The 18,486-nt window shown below is 39.7% G+C and overlaps 1 protein-coding gene across 1 annotated transcript; it reads left to right on the top strand.

Moving 5' to 3' along the window:
- The first annotated feature begins 5,482 nt into the window (after positions 1–5,482).
- LOC100737270 (adhesion G protein-coupled receptor E2-like) lies at positions 5,483–14,902 on the top strand. Its single transcript, XM_005661224.4, has 6 exons — positions 5,483–5,593; positions 9,528–9,584; positions 9,908–10,027; positions 12,333–12,482; positions 14,416–14,469; positions 14,768–14,902. The coding sequence occupies exons 1-6, from the start codon at positions 5,536–5,538 to the stop codon at positions 14,833–14,835; spliced, it is 507 nt and encodes a 168-aa protein (XP_005661281.3). The 5' UTR covers positions 5,483–5,535; the 3' UTR covers positions 14,836–14,902.
- The last annotated feature ends 3,584 nt before the right edge of the window (positions 14,903–18,486 follow it).

Below are 18,486 nucleotides of genomic sequence, written 5' to 3' on the forward strand. Positions count from 1 at the left end.
TTGCTGGGAAACCTGGACAGCTGCATGCAAAGCAATGAAACTAGAACACACCCTCACACCATGCACAAAAATAAACTCCAAATGGCTGAAAGACTTCAATATACGACAGGATACCATCAAAGTCCTGGAAGACAACATAGGCAAAACACTCTCTGACATCAATATCATGAATAATTTCTCAGGTCAGTCTCCCAAAGCAATAGAAATAAAAGAAAAAATAAACCCATGGGACCTCATCAAACTGAAAAGCTTTTGCACAGCAAAGGAAACCCAAAAGAAAACAAAAAGACAACTTACAGAATGGGAGAAAATAGTTTCAAATGATGCAACAGACAAGGGTTTAATCTCTAGAATATATCAGCAACGTATACAACCCAACAGCAAAAAAGGCAATGAATCAATGGAAAAATGGGCAAAAGACCTGAATAGACATTTCTCCGAAGAGGATAACCAGATGGCCAGCAAACACATGAAAAAATGCTTAACATCGCTGATCATAAGAGAAATGCAAATCAGAACTACCATGAGATACCACCTCACACCAGTCAGAATGGCCATCATTCATAAATCCACAAATCACAAGTGCTGGAGGGGCTGTGGAGAAAAGGGAAGGCTCCTGCACTGTTGGTGGGAATGTAAACTGGTACAGCCACTATGGAGAACAGTTTGGAGATACCTTAGAAATCTATACATAGAACTTCCATATGACCCTGCCATATGGAAGGGCCATCTATCCGGACAAAACTCTACTTAAAAGAGACACATGCACCCGCATATTCATTGCAGCCCTATTCACAATAGCCAGGACATGGAAACAACCCAAATGTCCATCAACAGACAATTGGATTCGGAAGATGTGGTGTATATATACACAATGGAAACTACTCAGCCATAAAAAAGAATGACATAATGCCATTTGCAGCAACATGGATGGAACTAGAGAGTCTCATACTGCGTGAAATGGGCCAGAAGACAAAGACAAATACCATATGATATCACTTATAACTGGAATCCAATATCCAGCACAAATGAACATCTCCTCAGAAAAGAAAATCATGGACTTGGAGAAGAGACTTGTGGCTGCCTGATGGGAGGGGGAGGGAGTGGGAGGGATCGGGAGCTTGGGCTTATCAGACACAACTTCGAATAGATTTACAAGGAGATCCCGCTGAATAGCATTGAGAACTATGTCTAGATACTCATGTTGCCACAGAACATAGGGTGGGGGAAAAACTGTAATTGTAATGTATACATGTAAGGATAACCTGACCCTCTTGCTGTACAGTGGGATAATAAAAAAATTTAAAAAAATAAATTTACAAATAATACTTCAGCAATACCTAGGAATAATCCTCCAAGAAATGCATGATATTCTCAAAAAGGTATCATTAAGTTTAACTGAAAAAAAATCAAAACCTATTGATGGGGTGGAAAAATCTTAACAAGAAAGCTGTCACCACCAAATTAATCTACACAATTAGTGCAATCACAAACAAGGTCCTAAGACATTTTTCAGTAATTTAGTACACTACCTAGAAAGTTTATGTATAAGATAAATAACGTGAAAGAAGAAACAGCACTGTTGTAAAGAATAAGTTACCATATGTTCACCAAAGCTCTTTCTTGACCAAACTTTAATCAGACCTCTTTTTCTACAGACCCCTGATATGAGCTTAGCCACAAGCTTGAGCAAGCACAAAAATAATGTAGACGATGCCCTCACTTTCCGTTTCTCGCAAGAAATAGCTGACCACAGTGAGATCAATTTCCTATCACAAATCATTGATCATTTCCCCTTATTTGTCCAGCTTCCCCTTTCAAAAATTAAGCTTATTTCTGCCTACTTCCTCCTTTACCCTACAAAAGACAAACCTTTTTCTGTATGATTTTGAGACTCTCACAGATTTCTGAGATCAGAGCCTTCTCCCTATTGCAACAGACTTACTGATTAAAGTCTCTCCTTATTCAATCAGATTTGTATTTTGACATAAAATACAGAGACTTGTATCATCACATCTATAAAAATAAAGTTATAGCATTTTATAAACATGGTATTATCTGGGAATGGGAATAGATTAATAAAACAATAAAGAGTATGTCATGTACAGTAATTTAATGTTCAATAGATATGGCATTTCAAATTGGTATATAAAAGATGGCACATGAAATCAGGGAAATCACAGCAGTCTCTCCAGTAAATCACATCAGGATAATAGGTTATTCATTCAGGAAAAATTGACTGAATAAATTCCAGGAATATTAAAAATCTACCAAAATTTTTTAAATATTAGAAATTAAAGACAGTGTCCTCTGCAAGACTAAAGCAAAATCCATACAGTAAATAACTTAAAAACTGGATGGAAATAGAAATAAACATTTATGGTGACACCACTCTCAACTTCATTTTTATTACAATCGAAATAGGAATGATATTTACCCTGTTTACTATCAGTGTGAGTAAAACATGTGGCATCATCAAGTGAGCCTGGTGTTCCAAGATACTTCTGTCCATAGAGGTCAGAAAATGTGCAGTGAACAGGGTGTGGAAGTCATCCTGAACCCATTGCCTAGTGTTCAACTCTTTGACTGGTGCATCCTTATTATCTGTCTCCCTGCCAACTTAATTTCCAATTATTATTCCTGATAGGCAGGTCTATCAGTAATCAGATCTCAGTAAGGAAGGAGTGGCTGGTTAATAATGCACATGTTCCTGAGGTCCTTGGGGCTCCTGCTAGGGGTAGGAGAAGGCTTGAATCCAGAGATAATACAACTCTGACAAAACATATATATGTTAAAATCTGCATTTGAAAGGAGTAACCTGGCCCTAATTTCTGTGTTGAAATCCTATTCCATCCTATTGAGTTTTTGTTCTCTTATCCCAGTGAAAATGAATAATCCTGCTCAGATCTCTAAATAAGGAAGTATCAGCACTCTCTTACTGATCAGAATATTCTTAGAGGCTTAAAAGTGTTGATACTATTGCTTCCAACATAGCTGCCTCTCAAATTCAAGTGAATTTTTTTTGCCTGCCCCACTGGTAGGCATATTGAGTTCCCAGGCCACAGTTGTGACTTCTGCCACAGCTACGGCAATGCTAGATGCTTTAACCAGCTGTGTTGGGCCAGTCCTGGCAATGCAGAGATGCCACCAATTCCATTGCACCACAGCAGGAACTCCTCAAGTGAATATTTTCTCTCCTTCCTTTATCTTTTTTCAGAAATAAAGCAGGTAACAGTTTTACAGTAAAAAAAAATTATGGTGACAAAAGACATCATAATCAGCGTTTGAAGACATGTGATACAATTAAAAGTTTTGCATTGCTTTTAAAAAAAATTGACACATAGGTATACATGCATAAAGCATATACACCATCATACACGTGTATATATTCTTAATAATTTAAAATCAATAAGTAAATACAATGAATAAAATAGGAACTTTGCAAAAGGTATGAGTACATAATTCATAATTCATGTTTTTATGTGCATGAAAACAGAGAGTACCATGAAAAAACAAAAATATATGAAAATCTCAACTACACTGGTAGTGAAAGAAGCACAAATTTGTCTGACATTAAGATAAATTATCTACCATCACATTGGGGGAAAGTGAAAACATTTGATAAAGGATAATTTCAAGATACTAAGACATCTGGGATTCCCTAAGTCTCCTAATGTTTAAAGGCTAGTCTTATAGAATCTTAGAACAGTAAAGTTGAAAGGTTCTTTATGAATCATATAGACTGTCCTTGTATTCTTTTGAACAAAGAACCTGTGCTCCCTTCAGAGAAACTGACTCATCATCTTGAGGTTTTGACATTTTCCCTATCCACAGATGTATAATGAATGCAACTTTCTAATATTTGTAAGTTTGTAACTAATATTCATATCTTTCTTAATATTTGTGTCTTTCCTATTCTATTAATTTCCTTCTAAATGAGATAAATGATAGACCAGGGCATAGAAGTCACTTAAGCCAAATGATAACAAAAATTTTATATTAAAAATGAAACATAAAAAAATAAATGGTAGCAATAGTGTTGCTTGCATACAGTAAGTTTATCCTCTCCTATAGCTCCTGGTAATTTGATACAGTTCTATTAAATAGAAACGTTGCAGAATTTCTTACAATGTAAAACATGGGGTTGGGGGTTAGGCTGGGGTTTGGAATGGAAATGCTATAAAACTGGGTTGTGATGATCCTTGTACACCTCTAAATGTAATAAAATTCATTGAGAGAAAAAAAGAAAAGGTGCAGTACAAAAAATAAATAAAATAAAACATATACACAACCCAAGATTAGAACCACATGATAACTATTCTAAAGAAAATAACAAATGTTTTCCCTATGGTGTTTTTGAGATATTCACTGTAGCATTACTGCAGCAGTGGGAAACAGGAGGCTATCTAAATGTGCATAAAAACAGAGAATAATAATTTCTTAATGTATAATCCAGATGAAAAGAAAAATGTAAATTTATATGCAGTGCCATTAAATAAACCCCCAAGAAATTGATGACTAAAGGACAAGTTGAGAACAAAGTTTGTAGCATGAAAAATTTTATGTTAGAACACATTTTCTGCTGAAATATATGTAAACATCTATATATATAAAATAAATATTTTTAAAAGATGGAGTTCCCTTGTGGCAGAGGAGGTTAAAGGTCTGGCATTGTCAGTGCCATGGCTCTGGTTACTACTGTGAGGAAGTTTTGATCCCTAGCCCAAGAACTTCAGAATGCTGTGGACGCACACAAAACCAACAACAACAAAATATACATATGTAAGATAAAATTAGAGTTAAAATGTGGAGAGAAGAAAGATAGGACCAAAAAAACAGCTGATAAGTACAGAGAACAGAGACCAGAGAGGGAAAGTGTGTAAAATGGGTGAGGGGAGTCAAAAGGTATAAATTTCCAGTTATAAAATAAATAGGTCATGCTGCTGTAATGTATAGCATGGCAACTATGATGGCAATAATACTCTACTGCATCTTTGAACATCGTTAACAAAGCAAAGTTTAAAAGTTCTTACCACAAGCAAAAAAATACTGTAATATGTGTGGTGATGGATGTTAACTAGACTTATTTTGGCAACCCTTCCACAATATATACAAATATCAAATAATTAAGTTCTGCACTTGAAACTAATGTTGTATGTCAATTATACCTCAATTTTAAAGTGTCCATTAATAAATATATCATTCTGTTCACTCTGACCTAAGGCCCTCATATGGTGAAAAGACCAGTAGCGTTTCTTCATAATGGGGAGGTTTTCTAATAACACAGGATCACATAGCTCTATATAAAAATATTTAAAAACTAACCTCAAGGGACATTTTGGTATAAATACTATTTATACTATGCAAATACTTTTAAAAAGTACTGCAGTTTCTGAGAAGTTGATCATAAGACAGATTAGGGAGGAAGAAAAAAAATCCAGACCAGCAATTTACAAATCAGCTCCTCTAGGACAGAAGATGTACTTAACAAACAAACTTTTTTCAAGACACAGAGACCCAGATCAGACTTCTTCCATGGCTGCGCTTGCTGGTCTCCACACAATGAGAAATAGATACTTAAGGTTGCTGCCATGTAGGTGGGATTATAACAATGAGATAGACGAGTAAATCTATGTGAGGACACTCTATCCAGTTTGAGCATATTGTCTCTTTGTCAGGATATTTTACTTGTTTCCCAACTGTCTCTATGGGACAAGTGTAAAAATTTTAAGGATATTAGCACATTTGTAGTCATCTTCAAAATAGAAAGCTGGTGATATTTATTTTTAGTGCAAACTTGAGAACTTTACAAAGATTTCTCACTTTACTACCAGTATTAGTTCAGTTCTTCCAGAGAAACAGAATCACTGAGATGTATATCTATGGAGACAGGAAGAGTTTTATTTAAGGAATTAGTTCATAAGACTACAGAGGTTGGAAAGTTCAAAACATGCATGCAAAGGAGCAAGCTGGAAACCCAGGGAGGATCTGATGTTGCATCTCATGTTCAAAAGCAATTTGAAAGCAGAAGTCCCGCTTCCCTGGTAAGGTTCGTCTTTTTTCTCCAAAACCTTCCACCATTTGGACAAGGATCACCCACATAATGGAAGGTAATATGCTTTACTCAAAGTCTACTGATTTAAGTGTTAATATTATTAAAAAAATAAACCTTCACAGCAATATCTAAACTGGTATTTGACCAAATATATGGGTACTATGGCTAAGACAAATTGAAAAAATATGTTTTTTTTTTTTTCAGAAGAATAGATAAACTATTTGAAAGCTCTAATGTGGTAAGAGAAACACTGTTATTTAGGCTATAGGCTCTATGTGGGATGAAATGATTTGAAGGAAAATAACTGTTAACCGGTGGGAAAAAATACCAACAAAGTTAGCATAACTATGATTAGTCTTTATTTCCTTCAATATTTAGGATATTACCTGTTGCTAGTAAGTTAATTGTTTCCTTCTATGTTGTCTTCATTGGTTGCAAATTGGTTCCTGGTTTTTATGAAAGTAGCCATGTTTATTATCTGATATGTGGAATATGATTTTTTTTTCTTTTTTTTTCTTTTCTTTTCTTTTTTAATTGTTATTTCCCCAATACATTTTTTTCTACTGTACAGCATGGTGACCCAGTTACACATACATGTATACATTCTTTTTTCTCACATTGCCACACTCCATCAAAAGTGATTAGACATAGTTCCCAGCACTACACTGCAGGATCTCATGGCTAATCCATTACAAATGCAATAGTTTGCATCTATTAACCCCAAGCTCATAATCCACGCACTCCCTCTCCCCCTTGGTAACCACAAGTCTATTCTCCAAGTTGATGATATTCTTTTCTGTGGAAAGGTTCCTCTGTGCTGTATATTAGATTCCAGATATAAGTGATATATATGGTATTTGTCTTTCTCTTTCTGACTTACTTCCCGCAGTATGAGAGTCTCTAGTTCCACGTTGCTGCAAATGGCATTGTTTTGATCTTTTTATGGCTGAGTAATACTCCACTGTGTATGTATACCACATCTTCCTAATCTATTCATCTATCAATGGTCATTTGGGTTGTTTCAATGTCTTGGCTATTGCAAATAGTGATCCAATGAATATGGGGGTGCATGTGTCTTTTTTAAGGAAAGTTTTGTCCAGATATATGCCCAAGAGTGGGATTGCTGGGTCATATCATAGTTCTATGTAAAGATTTCTAAGGTACCTCCAGGCTGTTCTCCATAGTGGCTGTACCAGCTTACATTCCCACCAAAAGTGCAGGAGGTTTCCCTTTTCCCCACACCCCCTCCAGCATTTGTTATTTGTGTATTTACTAATGATGGCCATTCTGACCGGTGTGAGGTGGTATCTCATGGTAGTATTGATTTGTATTTCTCTAATAATCAGTGATATTGAGCATTTTTTCATATGCTTGTTGGTCATCTGTATACCTTCCTTGGAGAAATGTCTCTTCGTGTCTTTGCCCATTTTTCCACTGGGTTGTTGGCTTTTTTTGCTGTTGAGTTGTATAAGTTGCTTGTATATTTTAGAGATTAAGCCCTTGTCAGTTGCATCATTTGAAACTATTTTCTCCCATTCTGTAAGTTGTCTTTTTGTTTTCTCTTTGGTTTCCTTTGCTGTGCAAAAGCTTGTCAGTTTGATGAGGTCCCATGGGTTTATTTTTGCTTTTATTTCTGTTGCTTTGGGAGACTAAACTGAGAAAACAGTTGTAAGGCTGATGTCAGAGGATGTTTTACCTATGTTCTCTTCCAGGAGTTTGATGCTGTCTTGTCTTCTATTGAAGTCTTTCCACCAATTTGTGTTTATTTTTGTGCATGGTGTGAGGGTGTGTTCTAGTTTCATCGATTTGCATGTAGCTGTCCAGGTTTACCAGTAAGAGTTGCTGAAAAGACTGTCTTTTTCCCATTTTATCTTCTTGCCTCCTTTGTCAAAGATTAACTGACCATGGGTATCAGGAATTATTTCTGGGTTCTTTATTCTGCTCCATTGGTCTTTATGTCTGTTTTGGTACAGTACCACACTGTCTTGATGACTGTGCCTTTGTAATATTGCCTGAAGTCTGGGAGAGTTATGCTTCCTGCTTGATTTTTCTTCCTCAGAATTGCTACTGCAATTCTGGGTCTTTTGTTGTTCCATAGAAATGTTTGCAATGTTTGTTCCAATTCTGTGAAAAATGTCGTGGGTAATGTGATAGGGGTTGCATTTCTGAAGATTGCTTTGGGTAGTATGGCCATTTTCACAATATTAATTTTTCCAACCCAGGAATATGGAATATCTTTCCATTACTTTACATCTTCTTTAATTTAATTGGTTAATGCTTCATACTTCCTGGCATATAAGTCCTTTACCTCCTTGGTCAGGTGTATTCCCAGGTATTTGATTCTGGGGGGGTCAATTTTAAAAGGTATTGTATTTTTGTATTCCTTTTCTAATAGTTCATTGTTAGTATACAGAAATGTGACTGACTTCTGAATGTTAATCTTATATCCTGCTACTTTGCTGAATTTGTTGATCAGTTCAAGTTGTTTTCGGATGAGTCCTTAGGGTTTTCTATATGTAGTATCATGTCATCCCCATGCAGTGACCATTTGTGGAGTAAGATTTTTTAATGCTGGCCCATTGAGGGAAAATCCTGTACAGACTCACCAATCTGAAAAGACTTTCATAGGGTCATTGCCTCACATGAATGGGATGAGAGAATCTAATAGATGGTCTACTTATAGCCTGCAGGGTAAATCTCATTCCTTTGCACCCAGAGTGGTTTTTATACCACACGTTTGGTCTGTGACTCATTTTCTCAGGACCAAACTGGGAGATTAAGGAGAAAGTCTGCACTGTAGGAGGGCCAGGAACTCATTTGGAAGGAACACTAGAAGCCATGGGTGTTGTACCTGGGGAAGCCACTTAACCAGCAGATAGTGTCTCTACCTGCAGGTGCCTAAGTTCTTACTCACCAACTGTCCTCAATCCCTATCTCTTGATTCCAGGGCTCCATGCCCTGCTGACATCATTGTGAGCTAGGTCTCAAACTGGGGGCTCTTTCACTCCAGTGCCCTGAAATATGAGTGTTAAATAAGAGGAGTGATCCTGGAAGAGAAATCCTCAGAGAAGATTGCTGCCATTGCCAAAGAACAAAGAACCTAGGTATGGGCAAAAGCATACCAATCTAAAGGACTTTCTCCTCTACAATTTGACCCCTCTATTGGTAGAATTTGGAGTATCTAAGATGTGCCTCTGCTATCAGCTGTCTGTGTATACTCTGTCCTTTACTTGCAGCACCTAAGTTCCATGAGGCCTGTGTATGTTGGTAATGGACTCCTCAAGGAATCCTAAAAGATGGAGCTGAGAGGTTGAGTTCTCAATTCTGAGTAAAGTACAGGAGCCTGGGCGTTGCTGCTGGAAAGCTGAAGGATGAAGGGCCAAGAGCCATCTCCTCAGGAGACAATGGCTATGAGGACAGGAGTTAAAGCTGGACCACGACTCTACTTTCTTTGTCATCTTTGTTTTTTTAGCCTCAGGACTCTTGCTGCTGTTTTTGCCATTGGGATTTGCAGCCCTGGAAACAAGATGTGAGTCTGCCCATCCAGCCCCTTTAGTGACATAAGCTCTGGAGTACATGCTGGGGTCTGGGTCCTCTTTCCGACAAGGGGGGAAAAGAGGCGTATTCTGCAAGTAAGACTCAGAGAACATTTTCTGAACATAAGAGAAGCTATGTCTCCCCCCCACCCCGCCACCCCAAATGCCCAGAGATTTTTGTCTCTTCCTCTTCCAATGGCAGCCAACTATCCATCCACTCTCTTCCTCTACTATTGGACCTCCAGCTTTCAGCTAGGTTTGTTCATTCCTTGATCTTCTGACTATGTCTCTAACCCCACATCTTCTGCCCCCGCAGCCTGTGCTTGGTGGTGCCCTCCAAAACCTCCATGTATCAATGCCGATAACTGCCGTTGCTTTCCAGGATTTGGTTCTTCATCTGAGGTGATCTTCACTGGCCCCTTGGAGAGTTGTGATGGTACAGAGCCTTGGGGTGATAGAAATGCTCACACAGATTTGGGGAGAGATTGTGGTGCATCCATAGCCTTCAACCCTAAGAGAAGAACGGAGGCACTTTTCAATAAAGCAGAGACTTTAGAATAAGAATGTATAAGTGAAATGGGCAATCAGGTTTGCATGATGAGTAGATAGAGAGTTAATTTTTTTCTTTTAATTTTATAGGCTATGAAAAGTTTATAGTTTTATGAGGTTTCAAGGTAGCCTTATTTTTTTAATTATCAAATTTGAGCTCAAAGAGATTGAGTGACTTGTTCCAAAGTCACACAACAAATAAAGTGATAGAAACAGATCCAGGTCTAAAGCTAAGGAGTTTTTATTCTTCAGCAAAACAGAATCACCAAAATAAAATTATAATACTTAAAAATTGTTATGGGAGTTCCCATCGTGGCACAGCAGAAATGAATCTGACTAGGAACTGTGCAGTTGCAGGTTCCATCCCTGGCCTCGCTCAGTGGGTTAAACATCTGGTGTTGCCGTGAGCTGTGGTATAGGTTGCAGACACAGTTCAGATTTGGCATTACTGTGGCTGTGGTGTAGGCCAGCAGCTACAGCTCCGAGTAGACCCCTAACCTCCATATGCTGTGGGTGTGGCCCTCTTTTTAGACAAAAAAAATATTGTTATGATGGAAATTTTTGTTTTAGGTATTTTACCCATTTTTAAAGGAGAGAAAAGAAAATAGCTTTGACATCAAGACTCTTCTTCTACTCAAAATAGTATTAGATGTATAATTATTGGTAACATAAATATTCCTATTGCTTTAAAAAATGAGTGAAAAATACTCCTAACATTTTCTAGGAAGCTGTGTAGTGGATTTATGGGTGAATTTATTTGTTTTCATTTTTATTACACTTTCTTTGTTTTTTAAGTATACGTGTGTCATTTAATATTGAAGGGAAAGTAAATTTTATCAGATAAAAAAAGATGCGATAACTGCACAGTCGTTCCATGACCCAAAAGGTATCCTAAAGTTTCCTTTGTGCTTTTGCGTGTGAGTGTCTCATGGAGATTTATATACTAGATGAACATGAAGAGGAGATACTGCTGCTAATTTAACTGGATTCTGTCTCCTCCCTGGGAGCACACTTGTCTGGTTAAGAAATTTCTCATCCTCATGCTCTCCCCTCCCACATGCATCATTCCATTCCCAGCTACCCCCAACTCCACCCCATCTCAACCTAACAGCCCTGAATACAGATTTGCAGACATTGCCACCATCTGAAAACAAGGAAGTCCCATTGCCCAGGTGGGGTCTGAACATGAATCTCTCAAGTGTACATCCTTCCCCCTTCTATAAAGTCCCGGTACATTCACCCACAATTTGGGTCTGGGGAAATCCTTGAGTTCAGAGAAAACACTCTGCTCTGGGGGAGACAGTTGCCTGCCCTGACTCATCATGACTTTGTACATTATTTCATGCTCTAAAAGTCTTTGATCCCCTGCTTGGAATGTGCAAAAGCTGAACATTTTGCCTCTGCATTTTTACCAAGTTGTCATTCTTTGGCAATAGTGTCTGACCCCTGGTCTACAGTTCTCCAAACTACTCCAATGGGACTTAGCTCATGGCTTCTTTATTCCCATGTTTAGAGAACAGGGAAAAATAAGATGTCAGATAACATTCCCAATGACTCAGCTGTGAACAGCTTCTTATTTCTTCCTCATTTAACATCCATGACAGACTCTGATAAAATATGATTTCCCTAGGCTGGAGACAGCAAGACTCCTCCAGAGACTCCTGGGGCATAATGAAAAGTCCTTACCCTGGAAGCTGGTGGAGTGCCTGTTGAGGATTGTGGGGTGTACCAGGGCCACTGTGAGTAAAGGGGAGGTGGAAGTGAGCAATAGGCAGGATCCTGACCACCTAGTTTTTACTTCAGGTGTGAATAATGGGTGTCATACTGGAAAGCCCTCAGACATGTCTCCCCTGCTTCCTGATAGCACAAACAGCAACCAAGAGGATGGTCTGGAGCCATTGCTTCTGTCTACCCCAAAAGGCCTACAAAGGGGATACAGACCTCCTTCCAGCCCCATCAGGCACAGCAGTGTCTTAATCTAGGTGCCTTCAGACCCAGACAGAGAAGAGATGAGCAGGGCAACCAGTAGGCTTTCTGAAGGAGCTGGCTCCAGTCCAGACCAGCCCCGGGAATGCCACTCAGAAGCTGAATCCTATCCAGTCTTTGTGTCAAACTCAGGATGGAGGTCAGTATCTCTGCCCTGTGGGGACTCACACATTTGGGAGGTGACCTTTTGTCTCGTTGTGTTCCAGATATCAAAGAGTGTGGACCATCCTGGAATGTGTCCTCTGAAATACATATAGACTGCCAGGACTTTAACGAGAGCTACTCCCTTTGCAAAAAAGGAAACAGTCTTCTTTCTCGTGAAATGTTTGTGAATGAGTGTAGAAGCATGACTTCTGGTAAGAAGGAATCCACATCTTTCTTACATCCCGTCATTCATGAAGTTTGTGGTCACCCAGCCCACTTTCTCCAAGCGATAGAGAACTGTTCTGAGCATCTGCCTGATATCCCCCCTGTCTCCAAACCCTGAGGGTCAGAACCCTTCACAGAATGTCACTTCTGCCATTTTGGGATGGCCTTCTTGCCAGCTAGCATCTTGTTTTCTTAAAACAAACAGAGAGGTTGGCATTCAACATGCTGCAGGAGTTGACTTCCAGTGCAATGAGTTCCAATATACTGTCTGTATTCTTCATCACTGACTGCCAGGATAAGACCCTCCCCCACTGGAGCTCACAAAAGCTTGGCCAAGTCAGGAGCCCTCCGAGACTCCTCTGCCATGATAGACCCAAGAATCCTGTCCAGAAACAGGAAGGGGGAGATTTGAGACTGGGCCCACCTTCCCCAACCAGCCCAGCCCCTGGCCAACAACCACATCTGGCACCCTGACCCAATTCCTTGGCCACTAAGCCTTTGTCTATTTCCCCATGCAAGGTTCCACCTTGCCCCTGCCCAATAATTTCAATTCACAGGCCTGTGGGCAACTCAAATGACTGGGGCCTGGGATGATGTTATGTCAGAATAGATAGGGTGATGTGGATTAACCCAAGTACATTCAATGAAGCTCTTATCTGGAGCAAATAAAAAATGAGTGCATCACTGAGGACCATTGTCCTAGCCCAACCTTAGTTTATTAAGGAAGTCAACACAGGCCCCATATTGACCCATACCACTTGAGGGCAGTGTGGACACTGAGCCCATTTAGCAGAGGCCCACAGGTCAGCACCCCTGCTGGGAGGCCAAGGGCCAAGAAGGCAGAAACACATACCACTCCTCATCTGTCAGTACCTGCTTCCCTCTTCAGCCACCCAGCCTTCATACAAGGCTTGCCTCACTCAGGTATTGATTCTTACCACCTCCTGCTGGTTCAGAGGATGCCTTCTTTGGGAACATAAAATACATCCTCACTGCCCCAAAGCTACATAACTGGCAATAGGCCCTACTGTATCCTGCTTGATCCCCACCTTCCAGTTGGCCCTGACTAATCTGGTATCATCTTCATTTTCTGCACCCCCTTCTGCACGCCCTTCTGCAACTTGTATCAGAGATGGGTCTTGGTCCAGCTTTGTGGAACTGAAGTCTCAAAGTTAGAATACATGGGAGACTGCTGTTTTTCCAGGGTCAATGGATTTCCAAGAAGAACTAGAGCAGTGAGCAGCTACCCTGGGGAAGTCAGAGCAAAGGCCATCACTGGGAGACACCATGGGTCCTTCTCAGGGAAATAAGCATTCCCATAGTAATCATTTCCCAGGAAGGCCACTTTAGCCTTTGTCCAAATCTCAGCTTTGGATGCAGGTGGCCATGATGTCTCTACCCCACCTGGGAGCTGTCCAGGGAAGCTGAGTACCCCAGAGCTGGTAGGCAGGGAAGACTGAGGGCACTTCTATCCACATCTGGTTAACAGAGCATCTAAGCCACCACATTCATCCATATGAAGCCCATGTGAATAAGAAAGACACCTGCTCACAAAGGAGCAGGGAAATCTCAAAGCAGATTTCAGCCATTTCCACAGAACAAAAATTCTGGACAAGATAAAACACATCAATCTGTGAGAGAAGATGGAGTTTCTCACTGTGTTCCTGAAATATTCTGTCCCATAACTGTAGCACATAAGGATCCATGGGGGCTGTTCCCATAACTCCTTAAGGGGTTGGGGAAATGGAGTGGAAAGGTTAATTCTTTGATTCCAAGTAAAGTACAGGGGTCTCAGAAATGTTGCTGAGTGGTGTTCTTCTGGCCAGAGCCACCTAGTAAGAAGGCGATGGCCAATGCATATGTGGTTGGAATTGGAGCTCAACTCTCCCCTCTTTGTAATCTCTCTGTCTATCTGCCTAGGACTAGAGGCACTGCTGATTATAACATTGAAAACTGCAGCCGAAAAGCTTAAAGGTGAGTCTACCTACCCAACCCCATAAGTGACATACGCTGGAGAGTGCCTGCTATGGTCTGGGTCCTCTCACCAACAACAGAGGGGAGGAAGGCTTATTCTGCAAGTGAGACTCAGTGATGGTCCTCTAAGGATAAGAGAAGCTGTTACTTCCTCCCCAAATGTCCAGATTTTTCTGAACTCTTCCACTTCTGCTGGTAGCCATCCCTCTCTTCTTTCCCCTCCTCTACTTTTGGGCCTCCAGCTTGCATCTGGCCTCCTCTATTTCTTGGGTCTTCTGACTACGGTTTCTCCCCACAGCCTCTGACCCCACAGAATGTGCCCAGTGGTGCCCTCCAAACTCCAAATGTGTCAATGCTAACATCTGACACTGCACTTTGGGGTTCAATTCATCATCTGGAGAAATCATCACCAGCTGTTCAGAGAGTTGTGATGGTACAGAGGTTTGGAGGGAGGGTGGCATACCAAAGTTGTGGGAGGAGATAGTGGGGCCTCCAGAGTCCTCATCCCTGAGAGCAGCACAGAAGCATTTTAACAAGGGTAAGAGAGAGGTAACAGCTCAGGGAAGTATGAGGGGAATAGGAAATCAGGTTTTAGTAGGTGGAGTGTTGAGATCTTACACAGCAGAACTGGGCTGCCTATGTTCAAAGTATAGCTCTGACACTGGCTCCCTGATATTTAGGAACTTGTTTTTCATGTCTCTGCTTCATTTTGTCTATATAGTCAGGATATTCATTGTACTGATCCCACATCCATGGACTGAGTTTTTTTTTTTTTTTATCATACTATCTTCCATCGTGTTCTAACCCAAAAGACTGGACATAGTTTCCTGTGCGGTGCAGTAGGACCACATTGCTTACCCAGTCCAAAAGTAACAATTTACATCTAATAACCCCAACCCACAGAATGGGAGAAAGTTTTCTTCAAACAATGGAGCAGACAAGGACCTAATCTCCAAAATTTACAAACAATTCATACAACTCAACCACAGTGAGAACAAAAACCGAAGTGAAAAAATGGGCAGAAGAGCTAAATAGACATTTCTTCAAAGAGGACATAACGGTTAGCCAGTGGACTGAGATTTAATATTTACCTTCTTGAGGAAAAAGTAAAGTATAATACAGAGAAAATCATCAACAAATGCAAGGTACTATCATCATTACTACAGTTACTATTTTTTATAGCACAAAGAAAAGGGGTAAATAATGGCACCAATGAAATGAAAGAAACTCCTAGGCCCATGAAGCTCAGGTTCTTTTAGTAGCTCAAGTTCTCCAAGAACGCTTGCCCACTCACAATCACGGTTCCCACCTCAGTCCTCACAGCAGACCCAGGAAGCAAGCAGAGCCAAGATTGTGGGTTTTTTCCCACCTTCAATCATTTTGCCCAACCTCCAATCCTCACCACCAACAATGACCACTCTCTGTATCCATGAGTTCGAGGGATTTTTAGATTCCACATACAAGTGATATTATGTAGCATGTGACTTTTTCCATCTGACTAATTTTACTTAGCATAATGCCCTCAAAGTCCATCTATATTGTCACAAATGGCAAAGGTTCCTTTGCTTTAATGTCTGAATAATATTCCACTGCATATATACCACTTTTTTGTTATCATTCATGTTCAGTGGACACTTATGTTCTTTCTATGACTTGAATGTTGTAGATAAGGCTGCAATGTACATGGGGGGGTGCAGATATCTTTCCAAGTAAGTGTTTTCATTTTCTTCAGATAAATACCCATAAGTGGAATTATATAGTAGTTCTATTGTTAACTTTTTCAGGAAACTCTATAATGTTTTCCATAGTATATACACCAATTTTTGTTCCCACCAACAGTACACAAGTGTTCCCTTTTCTCCCCTCCTAGCCAACACTTGTTATTTCTTGTCTTTCCCATAATATCCATTCTAATATGCATGAAGCGTTATCTCACGGTGGTTTTCATTGCATTTCTCTGATTGTTAGTGATATTGTGAAGTTTTTCATGTTCCTATTGGACATTTGGAAGTCTTTGGAAAATATATATTCAGATCCTCTCCCCATTTTTAAATTAGACCTTTTTTTTACTTTGTCTCTATTGAGTTTGTGTAGTCCTTTTTGTATGTTGGATGTTATCTCTTTGTCAGATATTTGATTTTCAAGTTGCAGATTGACTTTTCATTTTGTTGATGGTTTACTCCACTATTTGGAAAATTTTTAATTTGGTGTAGTCCTACTTATTTATTTCTTTTTTTGTTGCCTTTGCTTCAGGAGCCAAATATAAAATATCTTTTCCAATACCAATGTCAAAAAGTTTACCCCGTATGTTATCTTCTAGGAATGTTATGGTTTCAAAGTAGTATCATTTTTAAATGATTGCAATTGACCACAAATATTTTGATTTATTTATCCAAACAATTAACAATAAAGTGGTAGAACCAAGCTCAAGGTCTAAAGCTAAATACTTTATTTTTCAACACCACACAATCATAAAAGGAAATAACATTATTTTAAATGGTTAATAGGTAAACTTTATGTTATGTATAATTTAAACAATTAAAAAGTGGGAGGAAGATAAAATTATATGATTTTTTAAAACAATAAATACTCTTCATCTACTCATAGTAGTTTTAGATGCATGCTTATTGCTAATAAGTAAAAATACTCCTAATATATTTGAGACAATGAAATGTATAACTAAAATTTTCTAGGACTCTGTCCAGTGGACCTAAGGACAATTTTCTTTGTTTTCATCTTTTACATTTTCTTCATTTTTTAAGTATCTATGCGTTACTTAACAATTGGAAGAAAATTAAATTTTATAAGGGAAAACAGATTTGTGACTAACACTTAGCCCTTCCATGACCCTAGAGAAATTCCTAAGGAATTCTTTGTGCGTTTGCATGTGTATGTGTCTCACAGAAATTTGTAGACTGTTGAACATGGAGAGGAGATCCTCCAGCTAATATTACTGGATCTCAGATCTTTGCTGGGAGCACAGTTTTCTGGTTGAAGACTTTCCTATCCTCATATCTTTTCCTCCTCCATTCCATCTCTCCCCCACTTGACTCCACCCCACACAGTCAAACTTTAAGACAGATCTCCAACTATCACCACCATATAAGAATAGAGGAGGATGTCCCAGTGACCAGGTAGAAGCTGAACATGAATCCTTCCATTGTGCATCCCTCCCAAATCCTGTCCTGTCTTAGAGCTGACACCACAGCCTGGATATGGGGCCTTAGAAACTAAATCTGCAGGTGCAGAAGGAACTCGGATCTGAGGGAAAACAGTTGTCTGCCCTGACTCACCACAATGCCATGAGTCCAAGGCCCTAAAGTCTTTGATTCCCTGATCAGAAAGTACAGGGTAGAACATTCTGTCTCTTCATTTTGATGCATTATTGTGTCTGTCGTGCTTATTAAACTGTTGTTCTTTTTGGCCAGTAGTTTTCAGCCCTTACTTTGTGGTTCCCTGAGCTCCTCAAAGGCAATCTGGCTCATGAGCATCTTTCCTTTTATGTTCAGAGAACAGAGACACCGAAGTTGCCAGAAAACACCCAGTGACTCAGCTGTGAGAACGATTGTACTGCTTAATGATTTCAAATCCCCAACTGCATTAGATCAGTGAGGACTTCCCCCAGGGGTGGAGACAGCAAGACTCCCTCTTGAAAAGGTTTAACTTTGAGACATTGATGAGGATTTGGGGGTATACTTGGGCCCAGTGAGTAATAGTAGGTCAAAGCCATCAATGGCAAGGGGCCAGATCTCCTGGATTTATCCTAAATTGTAAATAATGAGTTTCACACTGGAAAGTGCCTGGCCATGACTCCCTCCACTTAGGGGCATAATTCATTGCCACTACCCACCTTGGGATAACACACACAGGGCCATGATAGTGCAAAGAGCACCATAGGAGAGGGGCTGACACCTCAGTAAGTGCCTCCATCTACCCCTCAAGGCCTAGAAATGGGGTGCAGGCTTCCATCATGCTTTTCCCATCCTGAAGCAGCTGAGTGTCTAAATTCAGGTCCAT

The sequence above is a fragment of the Sus scrofa genome, chromosome 2, assembly GCF_054392235.1.
Source record: "Sus scrofa isolate SSC_HxYL_T2T_F1_AM1 chromosome 2, Sscrofa_HxYL_maternal_Yorkshire_Landrace_v2.0, whole genome shotgun sequence".
NCBI classification, from domain to species: Eukaryota; Metazoa; Chordata; class Mammalia; order Artiodactyla; family Suidae; genus Sus; species Sus scrofa.

Bases quoted from the DNA above. Each gene is read 5' to 3' on its own strand.
- LOC100737270 (XM_005661224.4), top strand. From the start codon at position 5,536: ATGGCTGCGCTTGCTGGTCTCCACACAATGAGAAATAGATACTTAAGG. The intron at 5,594-9,527 runs GTAGGTGGGATT...TTGTTTTTTTAG, and splicing joins ATACTTAAGGTTGCTGCCAT to CCTCAGGACTCTTGCTGCTG. The intron at 9,585-9,907 runs GTGAGTCTGCCC...CTGCCCCCGCAG, and splicing joins TGCAGCCCTGGAAACAAGAT to CCTGTGCTTGGTGGTGCCCT.